The sequence below is a fragment of the Asparagus officinalis genome, chromosome 1 (assembly GCF_001876935.1).
Source record: "Asparagus officinalis chromosome 1, Aspof.V1, whole genome shotgun sequence".
In the NCBI taxonomy this organism is placed as follows: Eukaryota; Viridiplantae; Streptophyta; class Magnoliopsida; order Asparagales; family Asparagaceae; genus Asparagus; species Asparagus officinalis.
In genome coordinates this window covers 35,156,947-35,182,446 of record NC_033794.1, presented here as the reverse complement: position 1 = coordinate 35,182,446, position 25,500 = coordinate 35,156,947, and the positions used below count along the sequence as shown (strand labels likewise).

The 25,500-nt window shown below is 32.6% G+C and overlaps 1 protein-coding gene and 1 long non-coding RNA gene across 2 annotated transcripts; one reads left to right on the top strand and one right to left on the bottom strand.

Moving 5' to 3' along the window:
• LOC109822679 lies at nucleotides 1,301-2,264 on the top strand. Its single transcript, XR_002242216.1, has 2 exons — nucleotides 1,301-1,758; nucleotides 1,832-2,264. It is a non-coding gene; the product is annotated as an uncharacterized LOC109822679 (long non-coding RNA).
• LOC109822668 (polyadenylate-binding protein-interacting protein 9-like) lies at nucleotides 5,864-25,245 on the bottom strand. The gene is made up of 10 exons (XM_020388905.1): nucleotides 24,600-25,245; nucleotides 24,294-24,404; nucleotides 24,156-24,200; nucleotides 16,690-16,762; nucleotides 16,479-16,591; nucleotides 16,333-16,392; nucleotides 15,752-15,799; nucleotides 15,604-15,672; nucleotides 7,621-7,682; nucleotides 5,864-6,242 (listed from the first exon to the last, which is right to left on the bottom strand). Exons 2-10 carry the CDS (start codon nucleotides 24,369-24,371, stop codon nucleotides 6,185-6,187), a joined length of 606 nt encoding a protein of 201 aa, XP_020244494.1. The 5' UTR covers nucleotides 24,372-24,404; nucleotides 24,600-25,245; the 3' UTR covers nucleotides 5,864-6,184.

Genomic DNA, 25,500 nt, shown 5'->3' with positions numbered 1-25,500 from the left:
CAGTTTCAGACTAGAACTCAGAGGTGGATTTACTGCCAAATCAGGAATCGGATTTACTGCCAAATCAGATCGACAAATCAGAGTTTAAGTCAACCGAATCACGGACTGAACCGAAAATGCAAAACGATAAAACCCAACGCCTAAGGGGGGCTTGGCCAAGGCCGAGCCACCTATAGGTGGCTCGGCCCAGTGCCCGCCACCTATAGGTGGCCGACCCAGATCTGTGCGCGGGCACAGTTCAGAAAGCCTATAAATAGGCCCCCTTTGGTTCATTTGAAAAGGTTGGAACTTTGAGAGCCGAAACTCTGCCGAATTGAAGATTGAGCTTGGAGTTTTGAAGACTTGAGGACTTGAACATTCAGATCTGGTTCTCGGTGAACGTCCACGTCACAAAAGGCAGGAGTTCGAGAGAGGTAAAGATCAGATCTGAGATCTACACGAGATCACACTCCGGATCAAAGCTTGGTCTTTGATCCCGAGAACTAAGGGCGATTATTTCCTTGGTGAATTAATCCCCCCCCCCTATTATTTCCACCCATCATACCGTGTAGATCCGACCGGATCTAGATCGCGCAGTGGTCCATGGATTAACCCCGGCGTTGGCAAAGAACCCACACAAGCGAGCGACCGTAAAACAGGAGCTCGTGATTCGTTCGAAAGGAAAGTTGTAATCTTTTTCTTTTTTTCTTTGATTTTGTTGTAACCGGATCTAAAAAAGACCGGATCTTTTATAACCAAAAAGCAATTACTTGAGATAACAATGAATTCAATGAAGGCAATTTTCACCGCGAACAGTTCTAACACCCCATTCCTCTTGTTATAATAGTACAGATTATGATTTTTTCCCTAAATGGTAAGGTATATTTGTACATTTAAATCAAATATTTAGACCATTTTTTCCCATATTTGCGATATAGTGGACTATAAGTTAGTCGTTTGCCTGTGAATCCAAAGATTTAGCCCTTATTTCTACTTAGATTTGTTCCCTTCAATAATGTTTCTTTGCCTATGAACCTAAAGTTTTAGCCCTATTTATTTTATACTTGTCTGCTTCTAAAATCACTGATTTAAAATATTACACTAAATTAACTTTAAACTCACTTTGTATTTTAGCAGTTTGGTATATTATTTAAGATTCAATATTTTGTAAATTGATCTAAGTTGTCCAATATAAATTGTATTTTTAATTAAAATGCTTAAACCAATTTTTTGTGTACCTATTTTTACACTAATGTTGAATCATCAAGAATTGTAAATTGGTCTTTTGCTTATAAGGGGTTAAAACCATGTGAAAAATTTTTGCTTCCCCTCCACGTTGATTTTTTCTCCTCCACGTTGGATTTTTGGTTTCCTTAGTTTTTTTCCCCACCTTTGTTTTGCTAGCGCTGAAGAGGGAAACAAACTCATAAATCGCCTTCACGGAGGGGTTTTTTCTCTTCCTCAATTCCTTCCCCAAATGAGTGAAATCGACAAAAACCCTGCCCACGTCGAATTTTTTCTTCCTCGTTGATTTCATTGGTGAGCTAGAGTTACCTCCTTCGCATCGCTCCCGCCAGAAACTCCCGCGGCAGACTTCGTCGGCGACGGCTGTTCAGATCTGAAATCTTGATGGCAACCAACTTCGTCGGCGACGACGGCGTTCCCTTCGCTGACCCCCGAATGGCGGCAGACTTCGTCTAGAAATCAAGAACCTCACAGATCTCTTTTTACTGTTGCTCTCTGTTTGCCTAGGTTTTCTACAATTCGAGAAAGATTCAGGTCAAATTCAGATCCCGATCTCAGATTTAGGGTTACGGTTCCAGTTCAGTCTCTGAGATCTCGATCTCGCTAGGTTTCGGAGAAGGAGCTCTCGATTGGAGCTCTGAGGTCTTGCGTTTGGATGTTTTAGTGCTATATTTTGTTTGTAGCGTTGATTTAGCGATCAAGAATGGGCGAAGGTGATAGGTACCAGCTAGGGACCGTTGGTGCCTTGAGCTTGTTGCTGGTTTCATCGGTCTCGATCGTGATCTGTAATAAGGCACTCATGAGCTCGCTTGGATTCACTTTCGGTGAGAGATCTGTGATTCCTTTTCCGTTTGACTAATTTTAGGAGTAGATTGCAATTTTTTTTTTTTTTTTTGAAATTTTGAAGTAATTAGATCGAATTAAGAATCTGGAGTCACAAATAATTATGTAATTAAACTGATTTTGTTTGTTGTGTTGCTTTGAGTAGAATGTCTCTTTCTGTATCAAAAGGATCAAAATTTGGGGATTTGTTGCTCTTATTTTTGTCCAGTAGGATGTAGACAATTCTTGAGTGATTGTAGTGTTAATTTAGAGTTACTTAATGGTGAATTATGCTTTTAAATGCGTAAAAATTTAAGTTGAAGTTTGTTATGTGAATTTAAGCTTTTTGTTCCTATCGTCTTTTGTCCTGTAGCATCCTTTTTTTGGAGAATTGCTAGTAGCCATTTCAAAATACTTCAATTACTGACTTTCCTTCTGTAGAGCTCAAATTTTTGTGCACGTCAGTTTTCATTTGGGAGAAAATGAACATGCCAGATGTTAGCATAAGTATGTGGGTTCTCAATTTTAAGCTGCAGGGGAATTTGTGAACTTAGATATAACTTTATCATAAGATGGTTGACGAGAAGAATAATTTTGAAACTATAATTATCATCATGAATGTCGAGGATATCTCTTTCTGGAATAAATTTTGCTAGAGATCTTCAAGGGGCTTACTTCGGATTTTTTTACATAATTATTGCGGAAGAAATTTTCTTTTGAATTACACATGCAAGGATAGGATCTCTTGGGTCGATCACTTGGCATAATTGAAAATGGTTGTATGACTTAGTTCTAGACTAGATATGTCGTCCCTGATGCCATATTCTATGAATCTGTTGATTCACGGATCATGTTAGTGGGTTTGTAGAGATTTAGATGAATTAAAATTTATAAATGTTGATGCTGAGACAGTTTGAACATATTACTGACAGAAGTAAAGAAGGAATGATCAGGTTTCAAGAGTTTAGACTGGGAATTTCTATACTTCAACTGATTGTGAAAATTTTCAAACTTTCTTTGAACTGGGTAAATGTTTTATACCTTTTGCGAGGCTGTCAATGTGTTATCCCTGGAGGTGTTTTTATTACACAGTCTAAGTGGATAATCCTGTCAACATAAGGATTAGTTTGAGACGGTCATGAGAGGTGTTTTTATTACACAGTCTAAGTGGATAATCCTGTCAACATAAGGATTAGTTTGAGACGGTCATGAATTTAGGTAAACTCATTCTAGAGATTTTAATAATCCTGTCAACATAAGGATTAGTTTGAGACGGTCATGAATTTAGGTAAACTCATTCTAGAGATTTTATGTGGAAAATAGGTGTCACAACTTTAATGGATATTTCATTTACCTCCAAGAATTTCGACAATTCTGGTATAAACCAGAGTAACTGTGGCAACTTTACGAGCCTGGGTCAACAATTATAGCTTATGACTTCTCAAAAGTGCAAGGCGTGTGTTTGCATGAAGGTACTTGTGTTGTGGTTATATGTGTTGTATGAGTGTGACTGGACGGTTTTATGTTTTCCCCAAGTTTCTGTATCTAAATGATAGATTTGAAATAGGAAAGAGGATTTGTTGGAGGAGAGAATGGATAACCAAGAGACGCAGTTTTTGTATCTTAACTGAAGCAACTTCACTAAATTCGTCTAGATTCATCCAATATTTGTTATCGCATTTCTGATCAATAGTTCAATTAACTGAAAAAGTAAAAAAGTTTCATCTTAAAAAGGAAGATGCATTTCATAATAGTTTGCATGTCATATTTCTTACAAGTTCCATTTCATCTTGAATTGGTGCAAAATGATTTCTCATGATCTTCAAGGCAGGCACCAGGGCATCAGTTTCACTGGATGCATCCCTAGACTATTTATGCTTACAAATTTTTAGATGATTTAATCTTAGTTATGTGTTTAAAGCATCTCTAATATGCACAAGGATTTATTTCAACCATTTTTCTTCTCGCCTGGAAAGTAATTATATAACCTTGGATGTATATAGAATAATATGTGCTCGTCGTCGAACCTTGGATTTATTGAATAATATTGAATAATACAACAGGTCAGAACCTTGGATGGATATTGAATAATATGTGCTCTATGTTGTTGGGTTTTTTATTGCAATTTGTGCTCGTCGTTGAGCTCCCGTGGATGTTTTTTTTGTTAATAGGCCGATTCGAGCTTGTTTAGCTCTATTTTGTTGCAATTTGTGCTCGTCGTTGAGCTCCCGTGGCTGTTTTTATGTTAATAGGCTGATTCGAACTTGCTTAGCTCTATGTTGTTGGGTTTAGCTCTATGTTGCTATTTGTGCACTATATTATCATAGAACATTTGTGGGCATTTGTTGGTTCTACATGTTGGTTCTATATGTTGGTTGCTGGGTATTTTGTGCTCGGTTTTTTTGTGCACATGTTGGTTCTATATGTTGTTTTGCTGGGTATTTTGTGCTCGGTTTTTTTGTGCACATGTTGGTTCTCAAACAGGTATCTTTCAAGCCAAATCAGGTACGCAGTTCATAACAATTGATTCATGTTATTTCAGGTTTCGTATGATTTCATTAATACTAATAGAAATTTATAATTCATTCGGGATATTATTATTTGTTCATGTTACATTCGAACTTTTCTATGACTAAGATTACCTCATATAATGAGCACAAATAAATTTGTATATAGTGGGGGTAATTTTACCATGGTGACCATAAAACAAACTTCAAAACCAACCAAACACAAGAAAAGTGGGAAATGTCAAATCAACAAAAGTTTTCCCTTTTTCTCATGCAAACCAAACATAAGAAAAATAAATACATTGGTTTCCCACCATTTTTATGTGCGAACCAAACCAAAACAATCTATTTCTTGGAAAAGTTTGGAAAACTCAAAACTTGTGTTTCTTTACATGGAATTGCATTTCCCTATATCTAGGAAACGAACCAAACAGCCCCTAAATCAAAACTTTTACCTTGATTTATTTTAAAATCTCAACTGAAAAAGGAAAAGATTTTGTTTGCCTATAAACTCAAAGTTATACTACCATTCATTCTTAACCCACCAACTTCCAAAAATAACTCATAGGCCCAAAATACTTATCCGAATAAATTTTAAATTAACTTTTATATTCATTAGATTGGCATGTAGTATAAACTAATATATTTTCTGCAACTCGCTAGATATTTGTGTTCAATGGCTATGTATGCAGAAGTTTAAACCAAAAAGTTAAATGAATTTTTTTTCCACGCCCGACAATTATACTTGTTTCCTTCTTATATATAGTCTTTAAAATCATGAACTGCCAGCATCTTTGTATTTATTGAAATCTTTCTCAGTTTTATAAAAAGTGAACGAGTTTTCCTATTTTGATAGAAAGTTAAAGAACTTTCTCTTTTTGGGAAAAAGATATCATTACTTTCTGGCATTATCTTTTCGCTTCTATTTTTAAAAGATTTCTTTAGTATCTGCACATCTGACTTTTGTATTGTGAAGAATTGACACAAATATTTAAGTAAAAATGAAGATTCAAGCATACTGTCTTCTAAAGACACTACAACTACGAAACTAAAATTTAGTAAATATATAAATTACCGATACACGAAAAAAGTTTTCATTAAAAGTGTGCATCACAAATGCAAAAAAAGTTTTAGCATAATACATTAAACAATTAAGAATATTAACCTCTTTCACAAAGGGAACCAAACTAATTGCATGAAAATGGATAAAAATAACTTCTCTTTAAACAAAACTGTAATCATAAAAATAAAAATACCACAGAACAGAACTGTTAAACCATTGAAAGAAAATCTATCAATGATAGTAGATATTTGCTCAAAAGCACATGATAGTACCTATCAAAGCTTAATAGATTGCAAGGGAGTTACCGGAGAAGATCACAAAATCCAACAATCTCCGAAACAACAACAACAGATTAAATTAGTCTCATTCACTCGGTTCCTTCTTCGAGCATTAAAAAAAAAAGGGAAATTAAGTGCCATAGAAACATCAGGAGTTTTCACTATGTTTAATTGCTAAAGATGTCTTTGATAATAAAAATGTCGGATTTCTCGGATGAAAAGTAAATTCTCACTCATTCATTCATCGGTTATGACTCCCGAATCATTCCAGTTGTTAGATTAATCGCAGATCAGTTTGATATTGCGCGAGGAATTCGAGGCCTAACTGGTGTCTTTGAAGGGCTAACCCTGAAAAATATATAAATATAACTTATGGCGCATGAAATTTAAATAATGCATGTGGAAATGAAAGACATAGGACAAATTTTCACAGATTATAAAACTTTCATGAACTTTGCAGGTTTTGAACAAAACTATCATAAAGGTTTTTTTTAATTAGAAAAAATGCGACCTTTCAAAATTATAAAGTACCATGAAGCGGAAAATTGTTGCTAATTGTGTTCACTTCTTCATTAAAATGTAAACCATTCGCATTAATAGCTATCAACCCTAAACATAAAAACTTTCTCAATAAAAGTAAAAAAAGTAAAATAGGACAAAATTTGTCAAAACAGGTCAGGCGCACAAGTACATGATAACTTAGCTCGATAACTTAGGGGCTGTTTGGTTGGTTTCCTAAAAACCAAAAAAAGGAAATCGGTACTAGGAAATCAATAAAATAATATTTTTATCCATTTCCATCCTTAAAACTCACCCACAACATCCAATAAAATATTATTTTTATCCTCTAACTCATCTCATTTCATCTCCTTTCTTACCTTTAAAAATAAACCAAACACAAGAAATGTGTCACATCATCCAACTCATCACATCTCATCTTATCCCATTTTTAAAAATCACACACATCATCCAATAATATTGTGACAACTCATCTCATCTCATTAAACCTTCATTTCCATCCATTTCCTCAAAAAAAAAAAACAAGAAATTAATTTCCTTAAGTATGTGTCACATCATCCAATAATATACCTCCAACTCATCTCATCTATTTTCTTATTTCTAAAAATGAACCAAAAACAAACAACCTCAAAACATCATCCAATAATATACATCCAATTCATTTCCTTATTTTTTTAACCAACCAAACAACCTCAAAACAAGTTTTTTTTAAAAATCACTCACATCATCTAATAATAAGGTGACAACTCATCTCATCTCATCTCCTATTCTATAATTTCATTCTTTTTTAACTCAACCAAACAACCTCAAAACAATTATTATAGGAAATAGGTTTCCTATTCTTTAATTTCCAAGTTTTTTTTGCGAAACGAACGGACCCTTAGCTGCCATGCTACAACAGTACTATAGCCTTTGCGTTGTTTGTTTGGGCAAATGCAAATAGGGGGTCGTTTGTTTGGCCAAATAGGGGATTGATGTGACTGAGTTGGCTATATTACTGTAGTTATTACATGGTTTACCAAAAAAAGATCCAAACAGGCCGTTGCCCTAAGTGTCGTTGGACATGGTAGTTCAGTGGAAAAAAAAATCATGGCATTTTTATCTAATAAAAATATTTTATGGTTACTTTGAGCAAACACACGAAGTTCATGATAATTTGTGAAATTTCCAAGGAGATATGACGGGAGATATATATGATGATTTATACCTGATGGGAAGAGCTCCCAAAAACATTCCACTGCAATTCAGAGCTAAAATGGCGCTATCAGCCTGCCAATGAATAAAAATGAAATCACAAAATAAGTAGTTTGTGAAAAACCGATAAAATTGCAAAGCATTTTTTATAAACAAAATTTGAAAAAAGTTAATTGTGTAAATGGAAAGTGCAAATAAATCTCCAAGGATAGAAGTACTTTCTGCAGGTTTATGGATATACTATATTCCATGTAACTGTAGAGTAAAGCCATACAGAACTATAGACGCTTTCTTTTGGCAAAATTAAAGGAGCAAGATTGATGTAAGCATGCGATGCACTTGTTAGATAGAATTCTGAGAAGAATTCAATATGGAAGAAAAATCAATCAACAGAGTACTGTATAATACTGAGCAATCAAATATGTCACTAATAACAAGTTTTATCTTAATTTGCAGGTTAATAAAGAATTAATTAATAAGAGCCGAAAGAGAACTCAAATTTCCTCATTTTTTTAATCTTTTATTAAAGCACGGGATCAAGACAAGCGATCTATAGAAGCCAAAGAAGAAATGATCCAATATAAAAAGAAATCAAGTTGAAATCATGCTCAAGATGATTAGCCACAAAGAAACAACGATATCTTCCAATCCGGAAGGCGGAATTTAACATAAAATATATAAAAATCGCCTATCTCAATGACATGGAGCTATCTGCATTATTCAGAATTTTAAAATTCTAATCGGTTGGTCAACTGATTAGCCAATCAATTGTTCAACCGATTAGTCAATCAATTGACCGATCAGTGGGTACGTAACAAACTTGTTTTGTGGCAAAGATTTAATCGTTAGATCCCAAGTAAAATCTAATGATTTTTGTTGCTTGTTGTAGACTATAATAGGGGTAGAAGATGAGGGGTTTAAATATAAAAATATTTGTAAAACTCTATTTGGAGAGAAGGGTTACCCTTAATTGTGATGACCTTTCAAAAATTATAATTTTGCTGTAATTAATAAAAAAAAATCACCTCTTCATATTTTTCTTCTCTTCTCATTATTTAATGATGAAGATGAAAATAGAGATGAATGTTTGCTTTCATGAAGCTACAACCCTTTTGCACTGTAAATTTTGCTTTTTATCTTTTATTTTCTTATTATATTTTCTTTTCTTATTTTAGATATTCAAGAGGCTAGATTCGTCTTGTTTTAGATTTATTTTGATGCATTGTAGAGTAGATTTACTTTCATGTCTTTATTTTTACATTATTTTTTTACCTTTTTATTTTATATTATAGATTTATATTCTTGCATAGTTTAGATTTCTTTTTATGTTCTTTTCTTTTTGTTCATAATTTAGATCTTTAATCTTTATTCTTTATTCTTATTTTCCTCTTTGTAGTTAGTTTTTATTTTCATTCTCTTTCTTTTATTCTCTCTAGTCTAGATTTTATTTCTTTGTTCTTATTTTCAAAGATGTGTAACTAATTCTTGTAGAAATTTTAGAATTGTATGAAACTAGTTTGAATTATTTTATAATTTATAAATTATTCTCTTGTGCTTAAAATAATCATGTTTAGGGTAATCAACTAGAGAGCTAATTGGTAAAATAAGAATTTGATAATCTATACTTATCTTGAGTGGTGTGATAGGTTATGCTTATGAATTCTAGAATAAATATCTAGTTGTTATTCTTTTCATGAATGCTAATTTTACTTAGATGATAATTTAATAGGTTATGCTATTCTTTAGAGGTTTAATAGTATATGCTTAATAAATCTTAAGTAAAATGTGAGAAAAAGAGAAAAGTTCATAATTTCTGAGTGAAATTAACTACCGGATTCAATTCTAGATTCCTCATATTTGTAATTGAATCAACCATCTTTTACTCTTTTGATTTTTCTCTTTATTCTTGATTTTTTTATTTATTTCTTTATTTTATTTTCCTCTATTTCTTTATCTTTTCTTTCTCCCCTCTTAATCTATTTTTGTTTTATTCACATATAGTCACAACCACTCTCTTTATCTCTCCATAACCACTTTTATCATTCATAATTGTCACACGCACAACTTAAAAACTAATTTTGATTATCTCCTACAACATCTTCCTCGTGGAATCAATATTTTTCTATATTATACATTGATAGTTGTGCGTTCACATCTTTGGTTATTATTTACCCCCTATCAAGTTTTTGGCGCAGTTGTCGGGGAAGGTGCTTGTAATTAGAAATTCTCTATTTTTGTTCATTAAATTTGTGTGTTTAAGTGTGAAGGAACAACTTTGAAGGAAAAAGTTAAAAATTAGAGAGAATATTTGCTTGAAAAGGTAAGTTCTCTTTCTTACATTTTTAATTCCACCTTCTAGTTAGGCTTTTCACATTAGAGACAATTAAGAGCTAATGAAAACAAAACAAATTTTTTTTTTGTCGACCCTTATAAAGTCCACCCACCATTTAAATAACTACTAACAAGATAATAAATCCAAACAAAAGCTCGTTCTCTCACATTTGTTTGTTTGTTGTTGACCCTAATTAAAAAATAAAAATATTTTCCTTTTTGCATCCTTTATAGTTGCTTTTAATTCCTAGGGTTGCATTGCATATAGTTAGGAATTCACCAAAGTGATTTGAGCATCTTGATTTGACACACTTGAAAATATTCTTAAGAGCAATATTCCTTAATCAAGATAAGGTAAGGGATTTCATCACCATTTCCTTAGCCCACAAATCTCTAATTCCTCACTACACAAATCCAAGTCTTTTAAAACTTATTAGACGTTGGCCCCTAACGATTTGAGCTCAATTAAGAAACAAGAAATCCTTAAGTGAACCGGTTTAAATGTACTTGAACATGTTGGTATCTAAGGCAAGATTTAGGGATTGTGTAAAGCGCTCCGCAAGGAAAGATGTGTTTAATTGGTCTTTGGCCTTCCTCTAGTACTATCCTTATCTAGCTAACTGACCAAGTAAACTTCAGTGTTTTCACTCAAGCAATTTTCAGTTAGGAGCTGATCTAGTTGAGTCTTATGCTTAATCCTAGAAATAAGAGTGATTGTTTCAAAGTGGTTGCTTTTTATTTGTTTTAGTTAGATTTTTCTTTTATTATTCTTTTCTTCTTTCATTAATCTATTAGGTCTTAAAAGAAGGAAAAACTAACTAACTTTTGTTTTTTAAAAGGATTTTTTTCTTATTCTCTTTTTAGTTAAAAAAAAAGGAAAAAAGAGGGAAAATCCAAAAAGTATGTGTTTTGGTATAGCAAGTTTGGATTAAGGATGATACCAATCGATTAATCCGTATTAAACCATTTTTAAAAAAAACTAAAGAAATAGCAAATCTTAAATCACCCATTCTTTATGACATGCATTTTCCCAAAGAAGAGAATAAGTCAGAGCTGAGCTTTAAGGAAATCTTCAGTGAGGAGCTGAAGATATTAGATGTGTTAGAATCAGATCAAGTGTTTTAGAACAAAGCAACTATGTTAGATACATGTTTCTCTGATCATAGTTCTAAATAACTTTTTGCTGATGACCTTAGATTCCTAGAAAACAAACAATAATTGAATTTTCATACCTTAACAATGAATCTTGGGTTTGAGGAATTTTTTAAAGAAGAACTGGTTGTGTTAGGACAAACTTTCGTTAATAAAGAATCTAGGCTCAAATTTGAGGATTAGAAATCCAAAATGCATAACATTATTGATACCTACCTTCAATTGTTGCAGAAATTATTGAAAACTACGGAGTATACAGAGTTTAAGCACATTTTTGAGTTTATCATTCTAGATTTCTTTAAAATTCGAGGTAGAATTTTTAACAATAAGTTGAGATTTGATGTAGAGCATAAGTTTTTTATGTTTAATCCTTTATTCTACATCTTTATGTTTTCTCTCATAATAATAAAAACAATAAAAATAATTTATTCTTCTCTCGTTTGAGAGTTTCTTGTTCTTTAAAAAAAGAAAAATAACAAAAGAAAAAATGTGAGGAAAAAAGATATGAAAAAAAAGATATGGAAAAATTTCTGAAAAAATGATGATAAAAAAAGAAGAAAAAAATAAACAATAAAATTTTGACTTCATCCTCTTCAAATGTAGTTGTAGTTTTTCTCTTTGTTCTAGATCAACCGAACAAATTTAATTGCTTTATTTCTTATCTGCTTTACTTTGTACATCATACAGTTTGCATTGAGGGCAATCTAAAATTTAAATGTGGAGGTGGAGACTAGTCATTTTTCCTCTTTATTTTATCACTTTCTCTCTTTTTTTATGTCATTTTCATTAAAATATTATCACTTGCCAACTTAATAGAGTTACTTAATAATAGATCTACTTGATAAATTTTAAATTTTTTAATTCTTAGTTAGTTTGATACTCAAATTAACCTTTTATGATAACTCTAAATAAATCAATTAAGAAATAATTTTCGCAGTAGTATACTTCATTAAAGTTTTAACTTAGATTTTTAATTAAAGTAATGCAATTTTTGCATGCTTAGCTTAGAGTAGAAAATAATTTTTCAAGTTGCCTTGATCTAAATATTTTTCAAGATATGTATACCTATACACATATATATAGTAAAAAACTAACTTTGCAATAAAAAGAGAGTGAAAAATGAGCACCAATAAAAATTCTCTTGAAATTCAAGATGATTCTATCTTATAAACCCTAAATTGGCCGAGTAATTAAGCCTAATGAGTATTTTCATACTTAATGACCTAAGCCCAATTATGTTGGGATTCATTGGCCTAAAACTTGTTAAATGGTCACTTAGAAAGCTCGATAAAATAGAACAAAATCACTAAGGAAATTAAAATTTATATATATATATATATATATATATATATATATATATATATATATATATATATATATATATATATATATATATATATATGGAAAAATGTTCCTAATGTGACTCCTTAGTCATCTAAGGACGCGGCCTAAAATCACATGATTGAGCTACATTGTGGATAATCCGCTCCGTTGAACTTGATCTACATATTCTAACACATCGCGTTTGACCCTTCGTGCCATGTGAAAAGTTCTATTCATTCGAAACCGTTAAAATCGATACGAGTGGATGAAGGGTCAAACGACGATGGGTTCACCCTAAACTTAGTGTGTTGGGGTTTTAGAATATGTAGATCAAGTTCAACGGAACGGATCATCTGCAATGTAGCTCAATCATGTGATTTTAGGTCACGTCCTTACATGATTATCTAAGACGTCACCTCAGGAACACTTCTCCTATATATATATATACTAGTTTGCGATCCGTGCAAAGCACGGTATTTTTTTTTGTTACAGTAATCCCGCTTTTTTAAGATGGCATGATTTGAATTTTTGAAAGTGCTACAGTATCCCGCTCTGATACAGTATCTTTTAAATGCTACAGTATACCCGTGTGCTACAGTAATATTTTTAATTATTTGTTAGCTACAGTAATAATGATACAGTAAATGTTACTGTAGTATTACTGTAGCATGAACAGTGAATCTCTAATCCTCCTATTTGTATAAAGGAATATATATATATATATATATATATATATATATATAGTTATATTTGTATATATTTTTGAAAAATATATTGATCAAAAGACTTGAAAAGTATTTGAAATAAAGAGTTAGCATGTTCTTTTCAAAACTTTCAAATTAAATTTCTAAATTAAACTTAGTTTTGTACTATAATGAAAAGATTTTCTAAAAGATTTACCTTAGAGTTATATATAAAAATATTTTCTTGAGTAAAAACTAGATTCAATTAGAATGTTAAAATATATCAATTAAATTTTATATTCACTAATTTTTTAAAATTGACAAGTTAATCTAATTTTGTGAGTATATTCACTGTAAACCCTCATGAGACTACAACTCGTCCTCTAGGGTAACCTTGGGATTTAAAATCTTGTTGTATGCACTAAATACAACCGCGATTCCTGTGAAAGTGAGTAAGGATTTTTCTTTCTCTCCTTTTTATTTTCTTTCTTTGCTAGAGGACTAGCAAAAGTTTAGGTGTGGGGTATTTGATAATCATATTTTTATTATATTTTTATACACTCATTATCTAACTTATTTAAATAAATATGTTACTAATAATATGTTTATCTTAATTTGCAAGTTAATGAAGCATTAATGAATAAGAGCTAAAACAGAACTCAAATTTCCTTATTTCTTTTTAACCTTTTAAAAGAAAAAGGCTGGGATAAAGTCAAGCGATCTACAGAAGCAGAAGAAGTAAGGATCTAATATAAAAAGAAATCAAGTTGAAATCATGCTCAAGATGATTAGCTACAAAAAACGACGATATTTCTCAACCGGAAGGCGAAATTTAACATATAATATATGAAAATCACCTATTTAGATGAGACAGAGCTATCTATATTTTTTAGAATTTAAAATTCCAATCGGTTGGTCAACCGATTGATTCGTAACAAACTTGTTTTGTGGCTAAGATTTAATCATTGGTGCCCAAGTAAAATCTTATAGTTCTTGTTGCTTGCTGTAGACTATAAATAAGGATAGAAGGTCAGGGTTTGAGTGTGAAAAGTTTAATAAAAACTCTATTTGGAGTAGAGGATTACTCTTAATTGAGAAGACGTTCCAAAAATTATAACTTTGTTGTAATTAATAATAAAAATTCACATCTTCATATTTTCTTTTCTTCTATTTATTTGATGATGATGATGAATATGAAGATTTGCTTTCAAGAGGCTACAACCCTCTTGCAATGTAAATTTTCCTTTTTATCTTTTATTTTCTTATAATATTTTCTTTTCTTATTTTAGTTATTCAAGGGGCTAGAACCCTCTTGTTGTAGATTTATTTTGATGCATTGTAAAGTAGAGTTACTTTCATGTCTTTATTTTTATATTATTTTTTTGCCTTTTTAATTTGTAGTATAAATTTATATTCTTGCATAGTTTAAATTTTCTTTTATGTTCTTTTCTTTTTGTTCATAGTTTAGGTCTTTAATCTTTATTCTTATTTTCCTCTTTGTAGTTAGTTCTTATTTTCATTCTCTTTTTTTATTCTCTCTAGTCTAGATTTTATTTCTTTATTTTTATTTTCTAAGATGTGAAACTAATTCTTGTAAGAATTCTAAAGTTATATGAAACTAGTTTGAATTCTTTTATAATTTGTGAGATTATTCTCTTGTGCTTAAAATAATTATGTTTAGGATAATCAACTAGAGAACTAATTAGTAAAATAAGAATTTAATACTCTATGCTTATCTTGAGTGGTTTTATAGGTTATGTTTATGAATTATAGAATAAATATCTAGTTGTTATTCTTTTTATGAATGTTAATTTTACTTGGATGATGATTTAATAGGCTATGCTTTCCTTAACTGGTTTGATAGTCTATGCTTAATAAATCTTAAGTAAAATGTGATAAAAAGAGAATAGTTCATAATTTTCACATAAAATTAACTAGCGGATTCAATTCTAGATTCTTCATATCTCTAATTGAATCCTCCATCTTTTACTTTCTTGATTTTTTTTTCTTTATTTATTTTTTGATTTTATTTTCCTCTATTTTTTCATCTTTCTGTCTCCCCTCTTAATCTATTTTTGTTTTATTTGCTTATAATCATAATCACTCTTTTTATCTCTCCACAACCACTCCTATCATTCCTAATTGTCACACACACAACTTAAAACCAGTTTTGATTATCTCCTACAAGACCTTTCTCGTGGGATTGACATTTTTGTATACTATAGTTTGATAGTTGTGCGCTTGCAACTTTGGTTATTATTTACCCCCTATCGCATATATATAAAGAGAATTACACAATGCACCGTAAATTACATAATGTACTTTAAACTCGCGACATTTATGAAAATATTGGAACAAACATTAATTCAAAGACAAGGAAACATGTAGCAGACGAGAATGGCATCTAATGATTATCTAACCATACTCAAATATTGAAGGCAATTTAATGCTAAAAAGAATATAATTGAATGATTCAACCATGGAAGACAAATTTTAGAGATGATTACCTGAACAAACTCGACAAATGCTATGCGCGTCGAGTGCACATTATCTCCAAGAAGCCTCAGACGAGAAACCTGAAGAATACAAATTATGTTAACAAATGAATTCCTGAAATCACGCTTTAAAGTACAAGTTTGCAAACAGTATACCAACCTCACCACAGGCATGTTCAAAGAAAACTTTTACATCAGCTTGAGTGACCTGCAAAAAATGAAAAAGTGTCAAATTACAAGGTTTCAATGAACAACACGATCTTTCAGGGCCGTGATATATATGATTATCTATGTTATTTCCAATTAAATTAGGTTAATTTTACAGAATCCCCCTGAACTTTTTTTTATGGGGGGGGTGTGGTGCAAATAACCCCACTGAAATTTGGGGTGTCACACAGAAACCACCCTGAGCTTTGGAGTTTTCTCACCGAACCGTCCTATCTATAGTTGGAGAATGACTAAGGCATCCTTGACAGGGAAAAGTCCTCAATTTAGTCATTTTTCATTTACAGGCAACATGTACCCACTCCCCCCAACTAAGGGATTTTTTTCCCCCTCGCTTAAGAGCTATTTTGTCAGCTGATAAAAGTGTAAAAGGGGGTGGGGGTGGGGTTGTGAGACCCCAAAGTTCAGGGGGAGATTAAAAAATTCAGGGGGGTTATGTGCAAAACACCTCAAATTTCAGGGGGATTTGTGAAATCAACCCATTGAATTACATACCATAGGGAAAAATATGACTACCTTCTTATCAATGTTTGTACAATAGACTGTCCTCACAACCATCTCCCTTTCATCATTAGACTGCAACAAATCTCAACTTGAAAATATTTATTGAAAAATAACTATAAGATTCCACATACAATACGACAAAAAGAATGAACACATACCCTTGGGAGAAATTTAGGGTTCACAGGCAAGATAGCTGTCTTGGAAGGTAACACTCTGACAGGATAATAACCGAGCATGGTGCCTCCAAGATTAAGTGCTACCTTTGCACCATCTATTATACAAAAAAGACTAGTATTATGATTTTAGAAGAAAATTCAAATTGCTTAGTATGTATAGTAATAAAAGATAATAGGCTTATATATGATGTACCTTCATCAGCAAACTCTATGAAAGCAAATCGAAGAATTGAGTGGGGATCACCACAAACCCGGCAATCAACTACCTTCAATATGGACAATTAAAATTAATCAGAGAAACATAGTTGCATAAATGACTGCCAGATATAACATCAACTAACTCCACACATAGGAAAAATGAAACATGTCTAATATTTTTCCTTACCTGAAAGTATAAAATTTTGGAAAAACTCCTTTCATTGGCTATTTTCGTGTCTTTGGTTGCAAATGTTTTATTTTAAATACAAAAGATCACCATGATAAATTTGATTCCAAAATTGATGTTGGTATTTTCTTGGGTTATGCACCTCGAAGTAAGGCTTATAGCGTCTTCAATAAACGAAACCTCGTTGTTGAAGAGTCTATAAACGTTACTTTTGATGAGACTAATGTTGGCTCTCAAGTTGTTTTGCCTAGGAAGGATAATGATGATGATGATATTGAGGGAGGATTGGACTTGTTGCAAATCAATGACACTCCCACCATAGAAGTTCAAAAGGATGTAGATAGCACCAATGCTCAAGAACAAGTTGAACCACCTAAAGCTTGGAAATTCACATCAAACCATCCAAAAGAACAAATCATTGGGAGCCCTTCAAAAGGAGTTATAACTCGCTCAAAAGCCTTGAGTGAATGTGGTAATGTTGCATTTCTATCTCAACTAGAACCTAAAAAGGTTAATGATGCTTTAAATGATGAGTTTTGGGTTTTGGCTATGCATGAAGAAGACCACCCAAGCTACATCACTGATCTTGTATGGGATCATTGATGCACTTTGATCTTAATCAGACATGGTTGTGTTATATACATGTTTGTCGTATTAACTGCTAAAAAGATTGGACCAAAGCTTAACACATTAGCCGATACCAATACTTACCAACTGCACAGTATCAGATTTCAAGCATATATATATATATATATATATATAAAGAAAAAATGTAGAAAAATTTTAAATTTTCAAAGTTCGCAAATAATATTCCGAAAAAGGCTTTAGACCACCCAAGCTACATCACTGATCTTGTATGGGATCATTGATGCACTTTGATCTTAATCAGACATGGTTGTCTGTTTTTGGCATTTGCTAGTTTTAAAAATTTCAAACTATTTCAAATGGATGTCAAAAGTGCTTTCTTAAGTGGTTTTATAGAAGAGGAAGTGTACGTTGAGCAACCCCCCCCGGTTTTATAGATCATGCTTTTCCTAATCATGTTTACCGGGTACAAAAAGCTTTATATGGGTTGAAACAAGCTCCTAGGGCTTGGTATGCTCGCCTCTGAATATATGCATACATTTATTACAACATGTACTCAATTATATGATATATGTGTTAATTTAAAACACTTTTCAAAGACTTCCTGGACGTAGAACTTACACTTCAAATCCGTCTTTTGAAACTAATGGGATACGGGTTGGGTTCGTTTCAGTCCATACCCAAGTTCAAAACTATATAGTTAATGGGTTGTTTAGATGTCTAGTAAAAAATGAGTAGTTTACAATTCACGATAGTTAATATGATAAAATAAACTCAAAAATGTGATCGAAATTTTAATTCTAATGACACATGAAGCAGAAAAAAATTATCTCATGTACATTATTAATTCAATATATATATGTAGTTTGAACCCGTACCCAACATTTTACAGTTTTGTCGTGTCCCCTACCCGTACGGTGGTACCCGCACCCGTACCAGTTTCCATGCAACTTAGATCTAGGTAATAATATTAGTTCTAAATTTTTAATTAAAGTAAAAATAGCTTTCTACTCTATTTCCTATGCAATGAATATAGTTTTAACTTTTGGAATATTGATCTAAAGTGAATCATTTTATATATATATAGCCGTGTCCCCGTACCCTATTTTTTACAAATTTTCCGTGTCCCGTACCCGCACCTGTACCCGTACCTAGGCAACATATATACATGTTTGTCGTATTAACTGCTAAAAAGATTGGACCAAAGCTTAACACATTAGCTGATACCAATACTTACCAACTGCACAGTATCAGATTTCAAGCATGCTAATCTTATCCCACTAAAGCTTGCCGATACCACTGGGAATGTGAATAATATGGTCTGATATTGGCTAATAATGGCTTAATGCAAGAGTACATTTGAGGTTCGAAGTATAAATAACTGACTTTATAGAGTTATATTGAGGAGAAAGAAACTCAGTGACTGAAAAGGTTAAGTTGAAAGTAACTTATGTACTGACAATTTTGATCTGAAACTATAAAAAATGTACTGATAATACTGTAAGACAAACCAAAACTGTTAACTGATTTTGAGATTTCAAACATATGATTTAACATATTATTAATGCATGAATATACTCTAACACTGGTAATTCCTATTTTAACATTCCCTGATTTGAAATTAGATTATTTGAATTGTAAATAAAACTATTAAAAGCAATGAATGTATAACCTTATTGATTCAGAAGCTAGATACTCAATCCACATTCAAAAGAGAAATATTTGACCTCCAAAACAATAACAGTAGCCAAAGCTATCATGGTTATACCCAGGTTATCTGGTGAAAGCACAAGGCCAGTGACAACAATTTATTCCCGACGAGAAATGACACAGGAATATTATAATAACTCACTTGTGCAATATATTCTATTGCATATAGTTTCCTATAAGGACGTGTTTTGCATGAGTTTTCAAAGTGTGACTTGGAAATAATTAAATAAACATTTTTCTTTTTCAGTTGGATTCACTTCGTTTTATCAATTTTTTTCTCATTATAAAACTGTTCAACTTCTCTTGTTTGGCTGGCATGAGTATCCTATGGGGAACAACTTCTATTTACATCTATTACTTTTAATACTTGGGTGGCTTATAATGAGTTGGCAAGTGAAAAATATATATTTAAATTGTGGATAGCGATTTTCTACCCAACTTCGCTTCATTTTGTGAGGACGAGGAAACATAAATTTTGAGATGATGATAAACCCTGCTTCTCTATGTTTAGAAACGTCTTCAACCTTTTCTTACATGCAATACACTGTACTATTTGTTTGAAAATCAATTTTTCATCCACATCTCCAACTGAACATACCGTCATACCCTAAATGTGATATCAGACCTTTAATAGACTATTCATGTAAAAAAATGGGTAATATAAAGGCATCGTAATAAGTACATGTTTAAGTTTCTCAGCCCATCACAGTTGTTTTGAACTTATAACATGTAGGCATTGGCGTGAGTCTAATTCATGCACAACTGGGGATGAAACGAATGAGGATTCTCCAAAACCCATATATGAAAACATGACTAAGCTACACTTCTTTGTTCAAGCTCATGTTTCAATTCATATATGGAAAAACCTTAAATAAATGAATAAAGCAATTAAAACATAATAACTTAATAGTTTATACCAGGACATAGCTAAAGTTTTAGTTCATAGTATCTTTTGCCATGAATGAATATCCATTCATAATATTAGACAAGTAAGAAAACTTTAAAAGTTTCGAAAAATGCATGCAGGATAATGACCGACACACATTTTTAGCTTGCAAGGAGGAGATGGGGATCAACATCCTAGTCCTCTATAATGTAGCTAGTCATATCTTACCACTTACCAAATAATGCAAATAAAAGTTTATTCAAGATGAGAAATTAGTATAGTTAACAACAAGTATCCTGTAGATCAGGTTAACCTGCTAAAGTGACCATGCAAAGGTAAAGGAACTAAATGGAGAGAAAAATGAAAAAAGAAGCAGAGAATGTACTTATAATAACGCCTTGCATCATTTACCTTGAATCATCAAGAGATACATAAAATCAACATAAGAACATGTGGACAAAACTAATTTATTGGTTATGGATGGAAATAGCAAAAAAGTTATTAGAGTGAGAAAGAGGAAACTACAGAAGCAAGATCACTGAACACAACACTTTGCTTAATTTTTTTCACGTGCTAGCTCCCTGAGAAAACATATTATGAGAGTGACAAAAGGAAGCAGTTAATTCTTGGGATTGGGGCTTCTATTTCCACATGTCATCCATTATTTTCATTTAACCTGAATATAAAGAGAATAGACACTGTATAGGGAGGATTCAGAGATAAACTGGGAAGTTGAAAGACCTTTGGACACGGTTAAGAACTCATGGTGGAAAATACTGATAATATCTAGCATACTGAAGTTCTAATACGATTATACCTATGATTTCTAGACAATATTGGGCGTAAGATATCAAGCCAAGTTCAAGGTGTCAACAAGAAAGATAGGTATTTATTTTTTGAATCTATATACCTAACTTTTTAATCTAAGATGTAACATGGTTTATTGAACTAGATATATTTAGCGTATGAATTTTATGTCCAATGTTGTAGAGTCTTTATATAAGAAAGGAAAAAGTAATGTAAGCATAACGTTTTTTATAAAAAAAATGCAAAATAAATGTCTTTGACTCAACTCAGATAGTAATGGTAGGAACATTTGCAATGTTCCAAACATGTAGATGCATCACGAAGAATATGTCATGTAGGACATTACATGGATGAGTAAACTTTTATTACAGTGATGATATACAAACCAAAGGTGCATATATCTAAAATTCTAGCGAAACAAGATACAAAAAGGCACTAAACCTTTAACATTAGAAATAGAAAGTACAGAAAAATATAGCTATTTGTACATGTATTAACTTTAGTTCATCTATATCTACTTTATTTCAAAAAAGAAAAAGAAAAAAGAAAAAAATTATTCACAAATGTGGTAATCTGAACTTTAAATGACAGTTCCGCAATAACACAAGAAGAAAAAGGACTTCTTCCAGACCAGTCATTACCTAACAATCATTTAACGAAGAATTCTCCTTGCTCATCTTAACAAGCAAAAAAAATAATAATAATTGGAAACCATAAAGAAGCTAACATTTGTGAAGACTTACAAGCTACAAAACATATTATGTGTTTCTGCGTGTGTAAAAGAGAGAGAGCACATGAAGATTCATATCTTTTGTCCCTTTTTTTCTTTTTCCTTTTTGGTGAATAAGAAGTTGGAATAATGGAAATAAGAGCAAGAGACTACTTAACATGGGAAACAAGTTAAATAGATAGATATTTTTGTCAGAAGATGAAGTAATGTCCTTATTCTATAGAATGGGAAAACAAGAGCAAAAGAGGTGTTAAACAGGCAAGATTGTGTCAGACGTTAGCAACGCAACATGGATCATAGTAAAGTGTATCATTGATCAATGTACATATCCTTTAGATGCTAATAAGCTAAACCAGAAAACTTACAGCAATTACTTAATGGAAACTACAAGATCTAGTTTGGCAAGAACATAAAATCGGAAAGTACTTTGTGGTCTAGGTGATTATATTTATAAGATTAGGGTTTACGGAAATCAAATAAGGAGGTCAAAGACTACGGCCATTTGGGTTAGGATTTGCAATACCCTAGCCTCAAACAGTATAACATCCAGAGATTAACCCAATTAGCACCTAAGGTTCTGGGTTGTGATCCGGGTTTTAGAGGTTTGGATTCTTAAATCTCAATATCTATAGGATTCTAGGTTGGGTATAGCCTTTGGGACCAAAATTTAACCCCAAACTTACCCTTAAGATTTTTTGTTATGGTTTGGACCGTTTGGTTTTCTTCAGGTTTGGGTTCTCACTATGTCAGATTTAAGTGTTGGGCACCAATATAGGCAATCAGTATCCTAATTCATATGTGATGCTCATCGGCTGAGAATCAGGTATAGTTCTGGTTTCAACTTATCATTTAAGAAAAATATCGACGGAACTATTTTATGATGATTTGAAATTTTAAGCCATACTACCTTGGAAAATGTGCCTACAAAATCATGTAAGTTGTTAAACTTTTAGATCATATGCTTCAAAGTTCATAAGCCTGTTATATTTTGAATTCATTTCGCAAAGTAATTCAATAAAAAGATAAATGCTCACATAAACATGATAGAAGCTAGTGGTATATGAGAGCATATATTATCTAACAAGGATAACATGATATCCACAAGACGCCTAACTGGAAGAGACATGGCATGACATTGGCCAGTGCTTATGTAGCCATTGATACAGAAAGAAAAGAGAGATGATCAAATATAAGGCTAAAGATGCAGGTTATAAATTTTGATTATAAAAGATAAATATTTAATTCCATTAATTTATCCAGTAATTGAGAGAGCGCATTATTCATTAGTGGATTTTGAATAAGTATTTTAGATGTTTGATATGGTAACAAGACATGATATGGGTAAGAAATGGACAGAACAAACAGACATGCAACAATTTCTAGAAAACAACACACAAAGCTTGAATGACATGAAAAGAAGTGAAACAAACTGCTTCTCAGTGAAGGTCAGTCAACTTCAAAATTAATATGAGAACATAAGTTAAATTTTTATTTTGGATTTGATATCATATGATGTATAGGAAAACATGCGTACGATACGCAACTAATTTTTCTAGATAAGCTATTCAGATATAAATTAGTGGAAGGTCCACGTTCTAGTCACAGGAAAAGATATTAGAAACAATATATTTAGTAATGCAACTACGCATGGCAGATTTACCTGCTAAGTAACAACATAAGGCAGTTGTATATGACTTTTAAGGAGACTTCAACTCCGTAAATGAAGAAACAAGATGAAGAGAGGAAGCACAGCAGTTCACATAAGCGCATGATAGTTTAGAACATATATTTTCCTGATGTGTGAATAAATATGAAAGAACATTTTAAACAACTACACCCTAAAACAAAGACATCAGTTCTTAATAAAAAAGTAATAGCAAAAAAGATTGAATCACACACTCAAGACTATCCAATAATCCTCTTGGTTCCATTTTTCCTCGCTAAAAATATGTAAGACAAGATATTAAGATACAGCAGTTAATGCTCAAGTAACGACACATTATTATTTCTGTTATCCCTTAAAATAAGCAGGACATTGTATAGAGAGAAAATTTAAAAATAAATTATATTCAATTTCAAAATGTCCTAACATTTTTGTTTCAGCGAAAATCACGAAAGTGAGTGATACACACATAATATCCTACGAGGGTACCAAAATAAATATTGAAGAGAAGGTAAGTCATCACTTTGATCACATCTTACAGATACAATAATAGAATCCCTCTGTGAACAAGTGTCGAGTACCGGCCTGACCATAGCATGTTATCTGTGTCGGCAAATAATGGCAAAACACAAGGTAATTCAAATTTCTTGATCCACAAATATCATAAATGAATCTCAAAATGCCTCTGTTCCAATGTCTTAACCCCCACTAGAGCATTAACAACACTAACTATAAACATTCACTTCATAAACCTAAACACGAAAGAACATAGCTCATGTATCATATCTAACATTCTCACATAGCAAAAAAAGATCTTATAAGCCAAAACAATACAATCAACAAGCAAAACAATCAAAGTTCATGTAGTTAATTTTGCAGTCCTACACACTTACTTGCCCACAATTTGCAAACAACTCAGCAAGATGCTCTTCGGTCACCTGAAATTAACCCATAATCAAATTTCAATCAAAATTTACATGAATCACAAATAACAATAACCATATTCTTCAGCAAACACAATCACTACTCACATGATTATCAATGTCCGAAACATACACAGTCCTCCTAATACTGTCCTCTCTCTCAGCTCTCCTCGCTCTCTCACTCATCCTCCTCCGCCCTTGATTGGACCCATTCCTCCTCTGCAAAATTCCCAACAAGACTTCATCGAATTAGAACAAGCCATCATCAAAGACCTTCTCAAAGATCACTCCTTTCCCCCCAATTCAACACTAATCCATCAAACCAAACAAAAACCAGAACCCCAAAACAAAGCTAAAAATACTTTTATATATAAAAAAAATAAAATCAGCAGCATCATCATCATCAGTCCTTACTCTGCGATTGAGCTGGTGATTGCCCGACCCATCACTGCTCGAATCCTTGTTGCTACTGTGATTGCTATAAATATTATTATAATAATCCGTCGATCGCCACGAAGCACGGGGGCATCAGCAGAGAGCCGGCCGCCGGCGCTGGATTCATCTGGCCGCCATCGCCGGCTGTGGGGACCACTGCCGGAGCAGGATAAGACGAAGGGAAGAACTCCTTCGCTGAGGGATTGAGCTTCGATAAGAGATCAACTAGCTTCCGAACATTCTCTCTGGTACTCGGTCTCGCCGGGCTCCGCCGTATCCGCCGGCGCGGAGGAGTCTTGTTCTCGGCGGCGATCGGGGCGGTGCGACCGAGTTCTCAGCCACGACGGCCATTTATTATTGTAATTATTATTACTTTTTTAATTTATTTAGTATTCCAAAGAAATGAAATGAGAATAGAAATATGTATGATGATAGATGATGATGGTATTATATATAACTTTATATGCAGTGGGGAAAAAAAGGGAAGGAAATGGGTTAAAAATAGAAAGGCATAATGTGATAATTACAGGGGAAAAGATGGAAATTTTAGGGGGATTTGGAGGTTCAATGGAAGAGGAGAGAAGGGGAGAAGTATTGAAGAGGGGGGAGAGAGAGAGAGAGATGAATATGTTTGTTAATAGTAGAATGAGTGGGGTGGGGGGGGGGGGTTGAGGAGAGAGAGAGAGAGAGAGAGAAAGATGGTGACGTCAAGAGAGGTTTGTTATGTGTCGGCACGCATGTGTAACTTACTCGGAAGAGGATGATGGGGGGTTTGTTGGGATTGAGAATTTTTCTTTCTCCGATTTTTTTTTTTTTTATTTTCGTGTTTTTGTTTCTTTGATGATGTAAAGATGCGTTCCTTTTGGCTTTTAGAAGAAAA

Coding starts and splice junctions, on each gene's coding strand:
- LOC109822668 (XM_020388905.1), bottom strand. CDS start 24,371: ATGAGTGAGAGAGCGAGGAGAGCTGAGAGAGAGGACAGTATTAGGAGG. Junction 16,592..16,689: donor CATAGAGTTTGCTGATGAAG/GTACATCATATA, acceptor TTTGTATAATAG/ATGGTGCAAAGGTAGCACTT. Junction 16,393..16,478: donor ACCCTAAATTTCTCCCAAGG/GTATGTGTTCAT, acceptor GATTTGTTGCAG/TCTAATGATGAAAGGGAGAT.